At 43.1% G+C, this 14,912-nt stretch overlaps 1 protein-coding gene across 2 annotated transcripts in view; it reads right to left on the bottom strand.

The window, feature by feature from the left end:
* Positions 1 to 450: 450 nt before the first annotated feature.
* The window catches only part of gcna (germ cell nuclear acidic peptidase), a 387,394-nt gene continuing 372,932 nt past the window's right edge, over positions 451 to 14,912 (bottom strand). Inside the window, exons 1-12 of one of the 2 annotated variants that reach the window (XM_062475803.1) lie at positions 10,387 to 10,756; positions 5,021 to 5,219; positions 4,867 to 4,933; positions 4,530 to 4,582; positions 4,362 to 4,428; positions 4,185 to 4,264; positions 3,573 to 4,025; positions 3,155 to 3,338; positions 2,721 to 2,853; positions 2,504 to 2,639; positions 2,154 to 2,358; positions 451 to 1,357 (exon numbers count right to left, since the gene is read on the bottom strand). In XM_062475803.1, the coding sequence (XP_062331787.1) occupies positions 1,120 to 1,357; positions 2,154 to 2,358; positions 2,504 to 2,639; positions 2,721 to 2,853; positions 3,155 to 3,338; positions 3,573 to 4,025; positions 4,185 to 4,264; positions 4,362 to 4,428; positions 4,530 to 4,582; positions 4,867 to 4,933; positions 5,021 to 5,219; positions 10,387 to 10,476 (1,905 nt within the window). In that variant the 5' untranslated portion in view covers positions 10,477 to 10,756 and the 3' untranslated portion in view covers positions 451 to 1,119. Of the gene's footprint in view, positions 1,358 to 2,153; positions 2,359 to 2,503; positions 2,640 to 2,720; positions 2,854 to 3,154; positions 3,339 to 3,572; positions 4,026 to 4,184; positions 4,265 to 4,361; positions 4,429 to 4,529; positions 4,583 to 4,866; positions 4,934 to 5,020; positions 5,220 to 10,386; positions 10,757 to 14,912 lie in introns of those variants that run through there. The other variant, XM_062475804.1, reaches the window with a different exon arrangement.

Here is a 14,912-nt window from a genome sequence, read left to right on the forward strand (position 1 = left end):
GACACAGCGCCACTGATGCTAGGCATGATTTGAAATTCCCTTCCATAACAAGTTATTGCACCCCAAACAACCTTTTTAAAACACTATGAGTAAGCTTCTCTTTACAGCAGCAACCCAGTCATTCCGTTGTCCCGTTTTTATAGGAAATGTAAACATCTTGATTGTGGACAACTTGTTCGTCCCCAATCTCAACGAACATAGCAACAGGATCCAAAAGACGACATTGTTTAAAATAAAATACCACAGTAACTTGCTCCCTTCTTATGCTTCTAAACTCGCTGACTGCATCAAAACAATCTTTCTCGCGTCTGAAACCGGAAGCTTTCAAGGGGCAAACTTATCAAACAAAAATTCTAGAATGTTCTTCAAAAAAGGTCTTAACACAAACTTTCTACCGTATGTTTCTATTGGAAAATGAACAACGAACAAAATAACATTTTTTTCTTTATTCAAAATCACAGAACAAACATGAAAGACAAATATTACAAAAAAAAGAAATCATTTAATTTCACTTGGTGAATTCACAACACTGGGTCATTTGCCAGAGGAGTATCATTACTGCTGTTCCCATTCCCAAAAGTGACAACATAATGGTCCTACGAATACACAATCTCATTTTGAGGTAATTGATCAGTTCTGTCAGTCACATGACTATACTATTGCAATTGGTACATAAAAGGACAGGTTTCCATTGTTAGTTCAGTCTAGAGCCTCCGGTGCCTGACATACTGATTCACAGAAACAGGCTGCAATGAGTGTCCAGCTTAGAGGTAAGATGTATGGCATGGTATGGACCATCACAGCATCTCCAGAAGATCTTACTTCACTTTGGTAGCAGGTTAAATTGGAGGTTATTAAGAAGAGGTGTGCTACAATAAACCCAGTTTGTTTCTCAGACAGTGAGGTCCTGCCACAGTCAACTGCTCAGCCCTCAGCAGAAACACAATTTGCACATTTGCGTTTCTGCTGAGGGCTGAGCAGTTGACAGACACGACATGAGGAGTATGAATCTGGTTAAGTTAAAACTATCAACATATTACATGAACTCGTCCAACCCTCTCAGATCTCCTTAAATGCATAAATGGCAGAAGATGCTGGAAACAGGCCTCTGCTTGAATCTCAGCTCTGGCTAAGGCGAGTCTTGGTGGCAAAGTTGGCACTGAGTTTACGCATCACATTAGCATGGCTCTGTCCCGTCAGCTCCTGGCGCATACTTCCATAGTTTTCTTTGACAAAACTTGCAAAAGGTGTGGGTGCACGGGGCTTGCTGTTGGCGGAGACCAGAAGGACCAATGGCCCTGTGCAGAGGGCACATATGAATCTCTGAGTATCTAGAGATTTGGAATGGCGCCCGATCCTGTAGAGATCACAAAAAGATCAGAGTTCACACGTTCACACTAAGGGGTGTAGAGTCAAGAATGTTTTGTACTTTAGCAGCACAAAAAAAGAAAGACTATGAAAAGAACACTTAATACAAAATTCTGGTGTAGTGTATACATACTAGAACGTTTAAATGGCCCATGACATGAAAATTTCACTTTAGGAGGTTATTTAACATTAATATGAGGTCCCCCAGTGGCTAGAAATGTTGATAGGTGTAAACCAAGCCCTGGGTATTTTTCTCCACCTTTGAGAAAATTAAAGCTCAAACACTCCGATTTGAAAATGTTTCTCTTATGTCGTCATAAGAGGAAATGTTACCTTCCCTTTCTGTGCTTTGCCCGCCCAGATAATTTGGCCCGCCAATGAGAAAATGAGCTACGACCGTGCTAGCACGATATTGTTTTTTTTCCTCGAGAGACATCATGGCTTGCAAACGACCAAAGCATGGCAGTTAGCCCTGCCTCTCTCCTCCTCATAGCATTTAAAGCTACAGACACAGAAGTGGCACGTCCTAAGGAAAGCTCATTGTGGGACTGCTCTTAGTGGCTGTAATTCTGCACCACGGCTGAATTTCGGGAAAGAGACTTCAGATACAGTATTAGAGGACCACTAAGGCCTATATAAAAGCATCCAAAAACAGCATGCCATGGGACCTTCAAATAAATGCAAAGCCAGTTAGATATTGATTTACACTATGCAAGTACACAGGGCGATGTTGAAATAACCAGGTCCACTTGAAGTACCCAGAGCTATTTGGACTCATAACTTACGTGTTCTTGCAGTGACTGCACTGGTACTTGTACTTGTAGTTGATGTCATAGCTGTGACAGCGGGTCACCATGGGTAGCTCTGGGTGGACCAGCGTGGCCTTTCTGGCGTACAGTTTCCAGAAGGGTCCATGGCCGTCTCGTACGCCGTTGATTAGCCAGGTGGCGGCATGGCACATTTCGTGCACCAGGGTGTCCCTCAGGCGGTCTAGTGAGAAAAGAGGACCAGAAAAAAGACAAGATTATTATAGAGAGGAGAGGAAAAACAATGTGTGTCTGAAGACGGGGAGGGACAGAGGAATTTTGTCAAGACAGAACAAAACAGAAACTATCTACAGCATGTGTTGAGTTACCTGCAGAGTCACAAACTTTCTCAGAGAGCTCGATGCGTGCGTAGCGGTTACCTCCCACCCGCTCCTGTCCAGTGATACAATATCCTGCAGTCTTCCTCATCTTCTTGTTCCAGCTGACTGACATGCCAGCAGGCAGCTGGAGGAGGAACAGAGCTTTACAAACAACACGGAAATAGACTTATTCAGAAGAATTTGTGAGTGTGTATGTCCTGCTGACCTTGCTCTCAAATACACTGGTGTTGTACAGTTGGAAGAGTTTAGCTGTGAGGTTTTCCTTGATTAGCTTGAAGCCACATGCGTAGGTGGATAGGGATTGAAGGAAACAACCGGGAGTCCTACACATCCCTAGTCTTGGGTGAGGGGACAGAGTCAGAATATGTTTAAGCTAGGATAAGTAATGTTTTTGAGGAGCACTTTTTGTCATATTTGCTAAAATAAACTTCACATCCTGATAGCAATCAATAAATCAAATGCTCTGACAGTAAAATCTAATAAATATCTGTGGCCATCGCAGGACTGTAATAAACACGACCAATCATTGAGTTCAGACCGAATGCAATGATTGGACGGGCTACTTGCCTGTTTACCTACCACCTGAGTTTCAACACTGATCTATTTTCCTTTCATCATTAAAGGGAAGATTCCTCGTACCTGCTGCTGAAGGTGCTGGGTCTGGGCTCCGTATGTGTGACTGCAGGTTGTGGCGGCACTGAGGTTTTCATATGCATTGGCATTCTTCCTCCAGGTCGAGGGCCCGCTCTTTTCTGTCCCTTTGTGGAAGGTTTTGAGACAGGTGTTGTAGTAGGAGTAGGGGCATGAAGCCTATAACTTGACCCTTGTCCCCATGTGGGACAGATTAAGTAGCCAATGAGAAAACAGGAGAAGAGAACCCAAGGCAAAAGTGTAGAAAAAAAACATGTCAGTCAAGAACAAGTACTCATTGGAGAGGACTATCAACACTACTTTTTTTAAACCTGTCCAACCCACTCAGATCTCCTATAAACGTGTGTATAAATGTGTGACCATTGAAAAGCTAATAACCTTTTGCAAAAAGGTGTGAGCCTGGTACCTGTATTGTTTTTGGGTGTAGGAGTGTTGCTGCCAAGCAATCTGTTCTTCCTCACTCTGTCAAGTAAGGAGAGGAACTCCTCCTCTGAGCTGACAGAGTCTTCCAGCTTGGACGGAGCAGAGTATGTCCGCCGAGGGGACGCAAAGTGTGTCTGCTGAGGCTGGGCCAAAAAGAGGGAGGAGGGAAAAGATGGAGTAGGAGCTAGGAAAGATGGCAGAAAAGGGGAGGAAGACTGAGAGGATGAAGGAGAAATGTCCTCCAGATTACTCTCCAGAATATTGACAGTTTTGGTGCGTGATGAGGGATGGCGTGGAGGATGACGGCTCCTCCAGGTGCTCTTAGAGACAATACTATAATCATCATCGCTGTCACTGAGGAAGACTGGGGAGTCACATTCAGTCAGGGGTTTTCTGACTGGGGGTTGGGAAATGTTGGCTTTGGGAGTCTTGTATACTGGTGAGCGGAAAAGAGAGAAGTATAATTTGAAATAATCACTGGTGCTGACTGCTTCTTTACTCTCTTGTGAAAAGAGCACATTTCCCAGAACGGGTAACATATTTTCATACCGTAATACCCTACAAATACAGTATGTATGCAGGTCATGAACCTTACTTTTGCAGGTAGAGGGTTTCTTCTTCTCAATGATAAAGTCATCGTCAGAAGAAAAGTCATCAACAATGACGTTTTTTAAACTGAGGGGAGAACCAAGGAATGATGTTAAATTTAACACAACAGAAGTCAAATGAGATTTGGCAGCCCTAGTGTATGGTGAGTAAGGTTACACTATACCTGTCTTCACCCTCATTCTCGGCTGTGGTCTTAGGCTTGGCCTTTGGTGTTTTCACACGGTTTAAAACTGTCATGAACAGGAAGGAAAAACCAAAACACAGATTTATGTTGGGCCTAAAATAGACTACATAAAATCAAACTAATAAAAAAAAAACGAATCCAACTTACAGGCCTCAAAGCTGTCCTCACAGTCTGAACTCACAACAACAGCAACAGAAACACTGAGAACATATACATTTATATTTAGCAGACGCTCTTATCCAGAGCGACTTACAGTAAGTACAGGGACATTCCCCCTGAGGCAAGTAGGGTGAAGTGCCTTGCCCAAGGACACAACGTCATTTGGCTCGGCCAGGAATCGAACTGTCAACCTTCCGATTAATAGCCCGACTCCCTAACCGCTCAGCCATCTGACTACCCCATATACATAAATCAAGATTACTTAAGACGCCAAGTAAAATGTATTATTTGTAAACAATTATATTCTCGTTAGTCTTTCTTATACCTCTCTTTCTTGGGAGCACTCCTGGATTTTCTTAAATCTTCTTTTGGTGTAGCATTCTGCATCAGAACTTAAGAAGAGAAGAGCGTACATTTAAACGTTGCTAGCCTACAGACACGTGTAGTGTGATGTTAATGCACTACCATTTCAAACTCACACTGATCAAAGTCATCTTCGCTTGACTCAATCTGGACTTGATCCCTGTAGTCTATGGCATTGGAGGCTTGGTTTCTCTGGTTCTCCTTCCCAAAGGTGTCATCTGCGCTGTCCAACAGGAGAAACCTAACTGGCGAATGCAACTCCTGGGGCTGGGTCCGGCATGTTGCCAGACGGGTCTTACTGATGCTCCTTAGAAGCTGTCCGGAGGGTGCATAAACCATTGGTCAGATATTCTGTTCCGCCTTATGTTCAGATCTGTCTTTATTTTAGTAGGAACTCAGCTCAGTGTTTCCCACAGATTAGAAAGCAATTTGTGGTGGTGGTGGTGGGGGGGGGGGTCGCCCCGTGTCTGCCCAGGGGGGGGAGTGTTCCATGTCAGACCAGGGGGGTTCAAAATAATTCCTTTGTTAATAATTAGTTACACAGAACTTTATTATATAAAACTAGAGAGGGTACAATTTCTGGGGAAATTGTAGGGTGTGCTTGCTTGCGTCGGTTGCACAGGGGTCCGTTTTTGAATGACATTTTTACAACTGATATTTCTGTATATTTTATATAAAAATGCATACTTATTATTTATAAAGATGACATAGATTTAAAAGCATTTTTTTTTGCTGCTCATTTACAACTGAAAATACGAGTGAAGTGTACAATGAAATAGATGTCTTCTCATTTCCCCTGCAAGAGGCAGCCTCATCGTTGAAACAAAACGAATAAATTGGGCAGACCGGTGTAAAAATTGACCTAATCTCTATGACTTAAACGTCATTTTAAGTTTTTCCCTTCTCATGATATTTTCAGGCATTTAGCCTACTCATTGCATTCATTCATTAATAAAGAACCCCCTTTGAAGATTATTCTACGACGTTACCCGGCAGTAGAAGATGGAATCGCGATTCAAACAGTACCATCTGCTAACGGAAAATATGCCCCCCAAAACGTAAATAAGCTTGACATTTATTTAGTGGAAAATCGCTCATTCATAAAAAGCTCACTGGTAGCGATCATTGTCAGTAACAACGCAAAATGCGATATAGCCCTGTGTGGAGAAGCTGCCCCGGTAAATTGTACTACTACGGTACAGTACTAGTAGACTACTGCTGTGTTCGTCTTGGTAGCGATTGCGTTGGTTGAATTGGATTTAACGTTCCGTTGTATGGTTTAGGCTGAAATTAATTATTTTCATGAACAGATTGACAACGTTTAGGCTGTGGCAATGAAGTTCAGGTTAGTAGTTAGATAGACTTTTGATTTAAGTAAGGAGAGTGCCGAACATGTTCTGTCGCCGTTTGACTTCCTAAACAGCTGTGTACTGTAGATGTTTTTGTAGTGTGTCTCGCGTAAGCTACAGCGTTGCAGTTAGCTACACTGGTTTGAAACCACAGGTAATGGTAATTTCACCAACAAATCGTTTACTAATGTCAGAATAAATCCTACAACGAAAATGTATATGTGAGGAATGTGTATTTTAACGATTGAAAACAGATACATCATAGACCACTGTAGTATGTGTTGCCCGGGCAACACAGGCTATAATGTCATGATGCTAATACTTCAGTGAAATAGTAGACTACTGTTTCCGAAAGTAGATGTACTTCCTTAATAATATCAGCTTATATTGTAGTTACATTACACATCACAATTGTGTGTCATATCACAAAGTAAAATAAGTAAATAGTTATCACCCTGGCCTCTTTGCTTGTGGCGTTTCTGCAGCTGCCTTGCAGTAAAGCTATAGTTAGCCTAGCTATCCCCCAAGTTAACAGATGCGAAACGAATGTTCTGCCAAAGGTAGTCACGCGTGTTTTCGTGACGTTAGTGACGTTAGTAACGTCAGTGACTGTGGCTAGCAAATTAGCTGCCTTGCAGTAAAGCTATAGTTAGCCTAGCTATCCCCCAAGTTAACAGATACGAAACGAATGTTCTGCCAAAGGTAATCACGCGTGTTTTCGTGACGTAAGTAACGTCAGTGACTGTGGCTAGCAAATTAGCCACCGTTAGCCTCACTTTTCGCCACAAAAACTTAACTTCAGCCTAAACCATGCAACGGAACGTAAATCCCAATAGAAGCAACTCAATCGCTACCAAGACGAAACTTTTGACACCTAGGTTGTCTAGGTAGGCCAAATATTGACTGAGTTTTAGGGGGGCAAAAAGAAATAAAAATAATAATAATAATATATATGTGAGAGAACAAAGGTTGTGCTCTCGCCGAAGGCTTGAGCACACCCAATAATAATATATATGTGAGAGAACAAAGGTTGTGCTCTCGCCGAAGGCTTGAGCACATCCAATTAACTGCCAAGTTAGCTATACGACTTCTCAAAGACGCACAATATCTCAACTGCGGTGTGAAGCGCGTATCCGTGCTATTCTCCGACATGCACTCTTAACAATCACAGACGTCCTAAAATTTTGTACAGCCCTATTTCTGATACCATGGCGGCAGAAATTTAGCCGTGGTGGGCCGCTTGTGCGGGCCAGATTGTGTAAATGCCAGACTGTGGAGCGGGTTGAAACGATAACAGGGTTCACCTTACGGCCTACTAGCTCTACAATTTATCGGGGATAGGTCTGAATCTAGGAGAAAAACGGAGCTGCCAGCTGTAGGTATGCAGGTAGCAATGCAGGTAGCAACACTAGTCGACTGCTACCAATAGTCTGGATGAGCTCACAGAGGCTGTGACATCATAAATCAGCTTCTGTGAGGACTGCTGTATACCAACACGCATCAGGGTGAGCTACAACAACGACAAACTCTGGTTTACAGCTAAACTCAGAAGGTTGAGGTCAGCAAAAGAGGCCGCGTTTAGGAGTGGGGACAAAGACAGTTTCAAGGAGTCGAAGAACAGGTTTAGCAAGGCGGTGAGGGAGGCTAAACGACTGTACTCGGAGAGACTAAAACACCAATTCTCTGCAAACGACTCTGCTTCTGTCTGGAGAGGGCTCAGGCAGATTACCAACTACAAGCCCAGAGCCCCCCACTCCACTAACGACTCCCGCCTGGCCAACGACCTGAATGAGTTCTACTGCAGATTTGAAAGACTATTGGACAGTCCTGAACTACCCCTTCCCACCCAGGAGGCCTCCCACCTCCCCCCCTCTACAGTGACGACTCTCTCCATTCAGGAGGGTGAAGTTAACAGAATTTTCAAGAGGCAGAATCCCCGCAAAGCAGCTGGGCCGGACTCTCTCTCCAGCCACCCTCAAGCACTGCGCTGACCAGCTGTCTCCGGTGTTTACCTACATCTTTAACACCTCCCTTGAGACATGCCATGTGCCAGCCAGTCTCAAGTCCTCCACCATCATCCTTGTGCCCAAAAAGCCAAGGCCAACAGGACATAATGACTACAGACCCGTCGCCCTGACCTCTGTGGTAATGAAGTCTTTCGAGCGCCTGGTGCTGGCACACTTTAAATCCATCACAGACCCTCTACTGGACCCCTTGCTGTTTGCCTACAGAGCCAACAGGTCCGTGGACGATGCAGTTAACATGGCCCTCCACTTCACCCTACAGCACCTGGACTCCCCAGCATCCTATGCCAGGATCCTGTTTGTGGACTTCAGCTCTGCCTTCAATACCATCATCCCCGCCCTGCTTCAGGACAAGCTCTCCCAGCTGAACGTGCCTGATTCCACCTGCAGGTGGATCACAGACTTCCTGTCTGACAGGAAGCAGTGCGTTAAGCTGGAAACACAAGTCTCTGACTCCTGGTCCATCAGCAGCGGATCACCTCAGGGCTGCGTCCTTTCTCCTCTGCTCTTCTCCCTGTACACCAACAGCTGCACCTCCAGTCATCCGTCCGTCAAACTCCTGAAGTTTGCGGACAACACCACCCTTATTGGTCTCATCTCTGGTGGAGACGAGTCTGATTATAGGTGGGAAGCGGCCAACCTGGTGACCTGGTGCAGCCAGAACAACTTAGTGGAGATGGTTGTGGACTTCAGGAAGAACACAGCCCCACTCACCCCCATCACCCTGTGTGACTCCCCAGTCAACACTGTGGAGTCCTTCCGCTTCCTGGGCACTATCCTCTCCCAGGACCTCAAGTGGGAACTGAACATCAGCTCCCTCATCAAGAAAGCACAACAGAGGATGTACTTCCTTCGGCAGCTGAAGAAGTTCAACCTGCCAAAGACAATGATGGTGCACTTCTACTCAGCCATCATTGAGTCCATCCTCACCTCCTCCATCACCGTCTGGTACGCTGCTGCCACTGCCAAGGACAAGAGCAGGCTGCAGCGTATCATCCGCACTGCTGAGAAGGTGATTGGCTGCAATCTGCCTACCCTCGAGGACCTGCACACCTCGAGGACCCTGAGGCGAGCAAGGAAGATTGTGGCCGACTCCTCCCACCCTGGACACTCCCTGTTTCAGTCACTCCCCTCCGGCAGAAGGCTGCGGTCCATCAGGACCAATACCTCACGCCACAATAACAGTTTCTTCCCTTCCGCTGTTGGTCTCTTCAACAAGGCCAAGGGACCACACTGACTCTAGTGACTTCCTGCTTAAAACACACTGCTTTTTGCACTGCATTACAAAATTGTATCTTGTACATTTGTATTTTTTGTAATATTTGTATTTTTATATTGTAAATTACGGCAATTTATATTTTATTGTATATTTTATTTAATTCTAATTCCACTTAGTACTGCTAGTTTATGTACCCTTAGTATAGATAGTCCACATATTTAAATTTTAGGTCCCTATATGTTTATTGTGTGCACCTTCCTGCCAAAGCAAATTCCTTGTCTGTGCAAACTTTCATGGCGAATAATTTCTGATTCTAGTGATAAATAACTATTTTGCTGGTCGGCTCCCTGACGCCGGTAAGTAGGGCACGTGAGATTGCTCACCAAAAGAACAAATAGGAACCCACTTGTCTAGCAGATTAAGACATGTTCATAGGTACCTAGCGAATAGTAACCTCAACTTTCCTCGACTTTTAGCTATGGTACTAATGCTGAGGGCTCGCTGATATCGCTGTCTGTCTAGAACGGCATATCTATGCGTCGTTGCTAACGTGAGCTGACATTGTGACTGTGTCTGTATGTGAGAGACGCGTGAGTGACCGAGAGACGGAGGGAGAGCAGGGAAAGGAAACGCAGCTGAACGAATACGCTGCGTGTTTTAGCAACATAGCGTAAACAAAATTACAAAAAGAATAACGAAACGCAATATGTGGTGGCTGGTGTTGATTCTGTGGCGCACCGCCACGAATTAGTCTATGTGTGGGAAACACTGCAGCTACAATGTATTCGTTGGGAGGTTACGTATACACACCGCCTTGTTTCTTATTTTTTTAAGTCGGCTGTGTCTCCGCACAGAGGATTTTTGTTAAAATAACACTAAACACAACAAACCTCTTCTTCAGCCATCTCCAATCCTCCTTCCTCTGTCCATCCCATTTTGTCAGCAATTCTTTGAAATAACATTTGGGTATCTCCATCCATGCTGATAATTAGCTCTCCGTGAAACCACGAATAACTTATCTTAGCTATATGTGTGAAGCAGGAAGCTATGTATGTTGGTAAATGTCCAAAAAAATCAGAAGCGAAACTGGTTAGTAAATCCCAAATTATTTGCTATATAATAATGGATAACTAGCTTTTGGTTGCCAAAACAGTTAGAGCTAGCTACTTACTTTTTGTGACAACGTCCTATTTACTTGCTAGGATTATTGCTTTGTGTTACACAACGCAAATTCAAAACGGGCGCGGAGGAAGTAGTCACCATAATAAAGGAAGTGACATATTTAAAATAATAGGTGTCAGAGCCTGTTTAATAGGACCAAACCTGCCAAAATTAAAAATAAATGAATAAACGTATAAATAAATGTATTTATACATAAAAAATATATAAAAATAAATGTATGAAAAAATCTTAATTACGTATTTATTTACATGGCCATCTATTTCTGTATTTATTTATTTTTGTATTTATTTATTTCTGTGTACATTTATTTCTGTATTTATTTATTCATGTGTACATTTATTTCTGAATTTCCTTGTCCTTAAGCTAATGAGGTAAGCTGTCAATCAATGTATGTCACGGTGTCACCTTAACCCCATTGGTTGATCGGTATCAGAGTGCGAAGATGGACTTTCCATGCCTGGGGTTGCTATGACTATCTTAGTAAACTAAGTAAAATGGCTGCACACAGACAAGAGATAGCCAGAGAGTTGCGAGTTTTGGCAAATCTTGCTGAAAATGGAAGTGCCTCACCAGATTTTTTACTTTTTCGTGTTGAGGCTCTGTCTGAGTATTTGTTACAGTTATCTTCATCTACGGACACAGAGGTTGACCCTGTAGTGTTCAACATTTTTGAAGAAGTGGAACATAGTCTTAGAGCTAGCACTAATGTTTTGATGCATTCAGTCGACTCCGGAGCAGTTGGACGCCCTTCTCTTGTACTGCCCTTAGACGCTGTGGAGAATTATTTGTTAGCCGGTGTGTCAGTTCGTGACATTGCGACTCTTTTTGGGGTTGGTGAAAGAACACTTCACCACCGAATGGCAGATCATGGAATAAGGTGATTGCATTTGTTTGGCAAGCGCTTACTACTGACTGCAAACTAGGCCGGTGTAACTAGGATGATTTAGGGGGGTTAAGGTTTAACAGTTATGTTTGTGTCGCAACTGTACTGTACTTACTTAAAAGCTGGTGGTGAGACGTAGTAACTTGATTATTCAGGCCTTTGTCAGTTGTATGATAGCATGGCATAAATACTGTAAGCTAGTTAAAAGTTAGAGTTTGATGTAAAAACCCGTCTAAGTAAAGTCTTATTTGCCTCTCATTTGTTCCTAAGGGCGTCTGATCTGTTTACCACCATTGGTAATGAAGAGTTGGATTTGGCAGTACGTGAAATCCTTCGTCGTCATCCAAACACTGGCTATAAAATGATGTTGGGCCATCTTAATGCCAGAGGCATAAGAGTCCAGCGTAAGTATACCATTTAGTAATGTTTTTTAGTTTGTGCAATGAAAATTACTCCCGGAACAAGTGCGTCTTGAGCCTTTTCTTGAAGGTGGGGAGACAGTCAGTGTCTCTGATGGAGGTGGGGAGTTGATTCCACCAAATGCTTTAACTTCTTTTACACTCAAGCTCAACCAAGACCAAAACAATCGATTTTTACTGCCCAATTTACCAATGCTTTCACACTGTCAGCAAAACAGATAACATCATGTTCAAAACCTAAATTATTGGCTTAAGTCAAAGTGAACAGCTGTTTATATTGTGAATTGAAACACAAATATCCCCTGTATTGTATTCCATTGCTACTGAGAAACAGCTTAAGTTATGCAAATACTGTAAATCACATCGGATTCCCAACTAGGAAACACTCAGGTGTTGAGGTTCTTTCAATTGCATGACCATATGGTATAGACAGTAAAAGAGGACCTCTTTGGGCTGATCTGGTGTGGAAAAAGAACAATATAGAGCAACACAAGAAAGTAAGAATACAGTAATGCCTGCACAAGGGAGAGGGAGACAAGTACCAGGTGTTGTGTTTCTTGTTGATCAGGAAACTCACGATGACAAAGATATATATGTAAACTTATGATTTATTCATTCATAGTTTATTTCTGTAACGCATGTTACATGTGCCGCCTTCACCATGCTCTCTTCTGTCTGCTGCTTCCTGGTTCGACGTCACACGACGTCGAGCCCAGTATACCACATCTCCCTTATCTAGACATATATGCAACATGTAATACACCCAATCACATGTACAGTAACTTAAACATAAAATAACTTAAAAACAAACTTAAATACATGTATTAATCAAATTCACCAATGTGCTAACCTTATATACATGTAATAACCAAAGTCATCAATGTGCCAACTTACACATCTAATTATCAACATTCTCAGAACACTGAATTTCAACTACTTCCATAGTCATCCTCTACTCCCTATAGATCCTAAGACCTTACATTTCTTCAATAAGCCTTTGCGTTGCTTTTACTTCTCTACCCGACCTCCTCATGTCAGCAGGCTGTGTTAAAGTGTTGTCTGACACAGGAGTGTTTGAGCAAGACTCTGTCTGACCTTGTCCGATTGACTGCCTGCCTGCTCTTGTTCCGGAACAAGTAACAGGTGTTTTCTATTTCTCCTGTATGTTACTCCCTTCGGTGTCACTACATTGTATGACCTGGGTGCTACTGATTTTACCACATGGGCCTCTTCACTCCAAGTTTTTCCATTGTGCATTTTCACCCTATCATTAGGTCTAAGTGCACTGAGTACCCTGGAACCTTTGTCATAGTACTTCTTTTGTTGCCGTCTGTTCGTAAGCCTGCTAGGAATGACTATATCCATTTTTTTCTGGTTCTAGAAGTGCTGGTAACCTTGTCCCAATTTTCCTGTGGAACAACAGCTCTGCAGGAGACAATCCATGCTTTAGAGGTGTAGCCCTATAGTTAACCCTTGTGTTATCTTCGGGTCATTCTGACCCATCAGTCGTTGTGACCCACCGTCGTATTGCGACAACTTTACCGCATACAAAAACAAAGTAAAGCAATTTTGTATTTTTGTAAGCATGCGTCAGACCCCCCACATTGCGAAGGTTAAAAGAAAATTATTTTTATTTGTTTTTGTATTGGGTAAAATTGGGTAAACACAATGATGGTTCGTTATGAACCTTTGGGTCATGTGACCCGAAGGCAGCACAAGGGTTAAGCAATGCTAGGTACGGATCTGTTTTTGAGTCAAAAGCTTTACTGAGTAATCGTTTCACTATCTTTACACCATTCTCCACCAGCCCGTTAGACTGCGGGTACAGTGGACTGGATATGACATGCTTGAATCCGAAAAGTTCAGCGAAATCACTAAAAGCTGTACAGCTGAATTGTGGGCCATTGTCCATGCGGACTACATCTGGGACTCCATGACGAGCAATGACTGACGAGCAATGACTGACTTTATGTGAGTTATCACCTGACTAGCAGTAGTATCCTTCAGTAACGCCATCTCCGGGTAATGAGAGTAATAGTCCATCAGTAGTACATAGTTCCTTCCCTCAAGAGCAAATAGGTCTATTCCTACTGTACCCCACGGCCTCAACACCTCATTTTCCTCAACCCACATTGGCTCTTTGCTCTGTTTTGATCTGTATTTCTGGCATGTTTCACAGGCTCTGACTGTTTGCTCTATATCTGCATTCATCTTTGGCCAGAACAACACTGTTTTTGCCCGCCGTTTACATTTTTCTATCCCTAGATGACCCTCATGTATTTTGATCAGCATGTTTTTCTGTAACACTGTTGGTATAACAATTCTTGAACCCTTAAATAGGATTCCATCCAGTTCAGATAATTCATCCCTGTATTGGCCATATGGATTTGGTATATCTTGTACTGACCACCCACATTTTATGGCCTGAATGACCTTTTTTAAACACACATCTTCAGCAGTAGCATGTGAAATCACAGTCCACATTTCATCTGATACAGGGCAACTCTTTCTGATAAGATTTGCATGTATGGTCTCTTGTTGCTCATACATGTGGTTTGGTTCAGAACTATCAACAGCTCTAGACAATGTATCTGCTACGAGCAATTCTTTTCCCGGTCGGTATTCAAGCTGCAAGTCATATTTCTGAAGTTTCAGGAACAACCTCTGTACCCTTGGTGGTGTGAATGCTAGACCTTTCTTGGCTATAGTTACCAATGGTTTATGATCTGTTTCTGCCCACACTGTTTTACCGTAGATGAATACATGAAATTTCTCACATGCGTATGACAGGGCTAATGCCTCTTTTTCGATCTGCGCATAGTTACATTCAGATGGTGTCAGTGCCCTGGACGCATATGCAACTGGGCGCCATCTGGTTCCATACTGTTGTAAAAGGACCGCACCCACACCTGCCTTAGAGGCATCCGTTGAG

The sequence above is a fragment of the Osmerus eperlanus genome, chromosome 13, assembly GCF_963692335.1.
Source record: "Osmerus eperlanus chromosome 13, fOsmEpe2.1, whole genome shotgun sequence".
Classification (NCBI taxonomy): Eukaryota; Metazoa; Chordata; class Actinopteri; order Osmeriformes; family Osmeridae; genus Osmerus; species Osmerus eperlanus.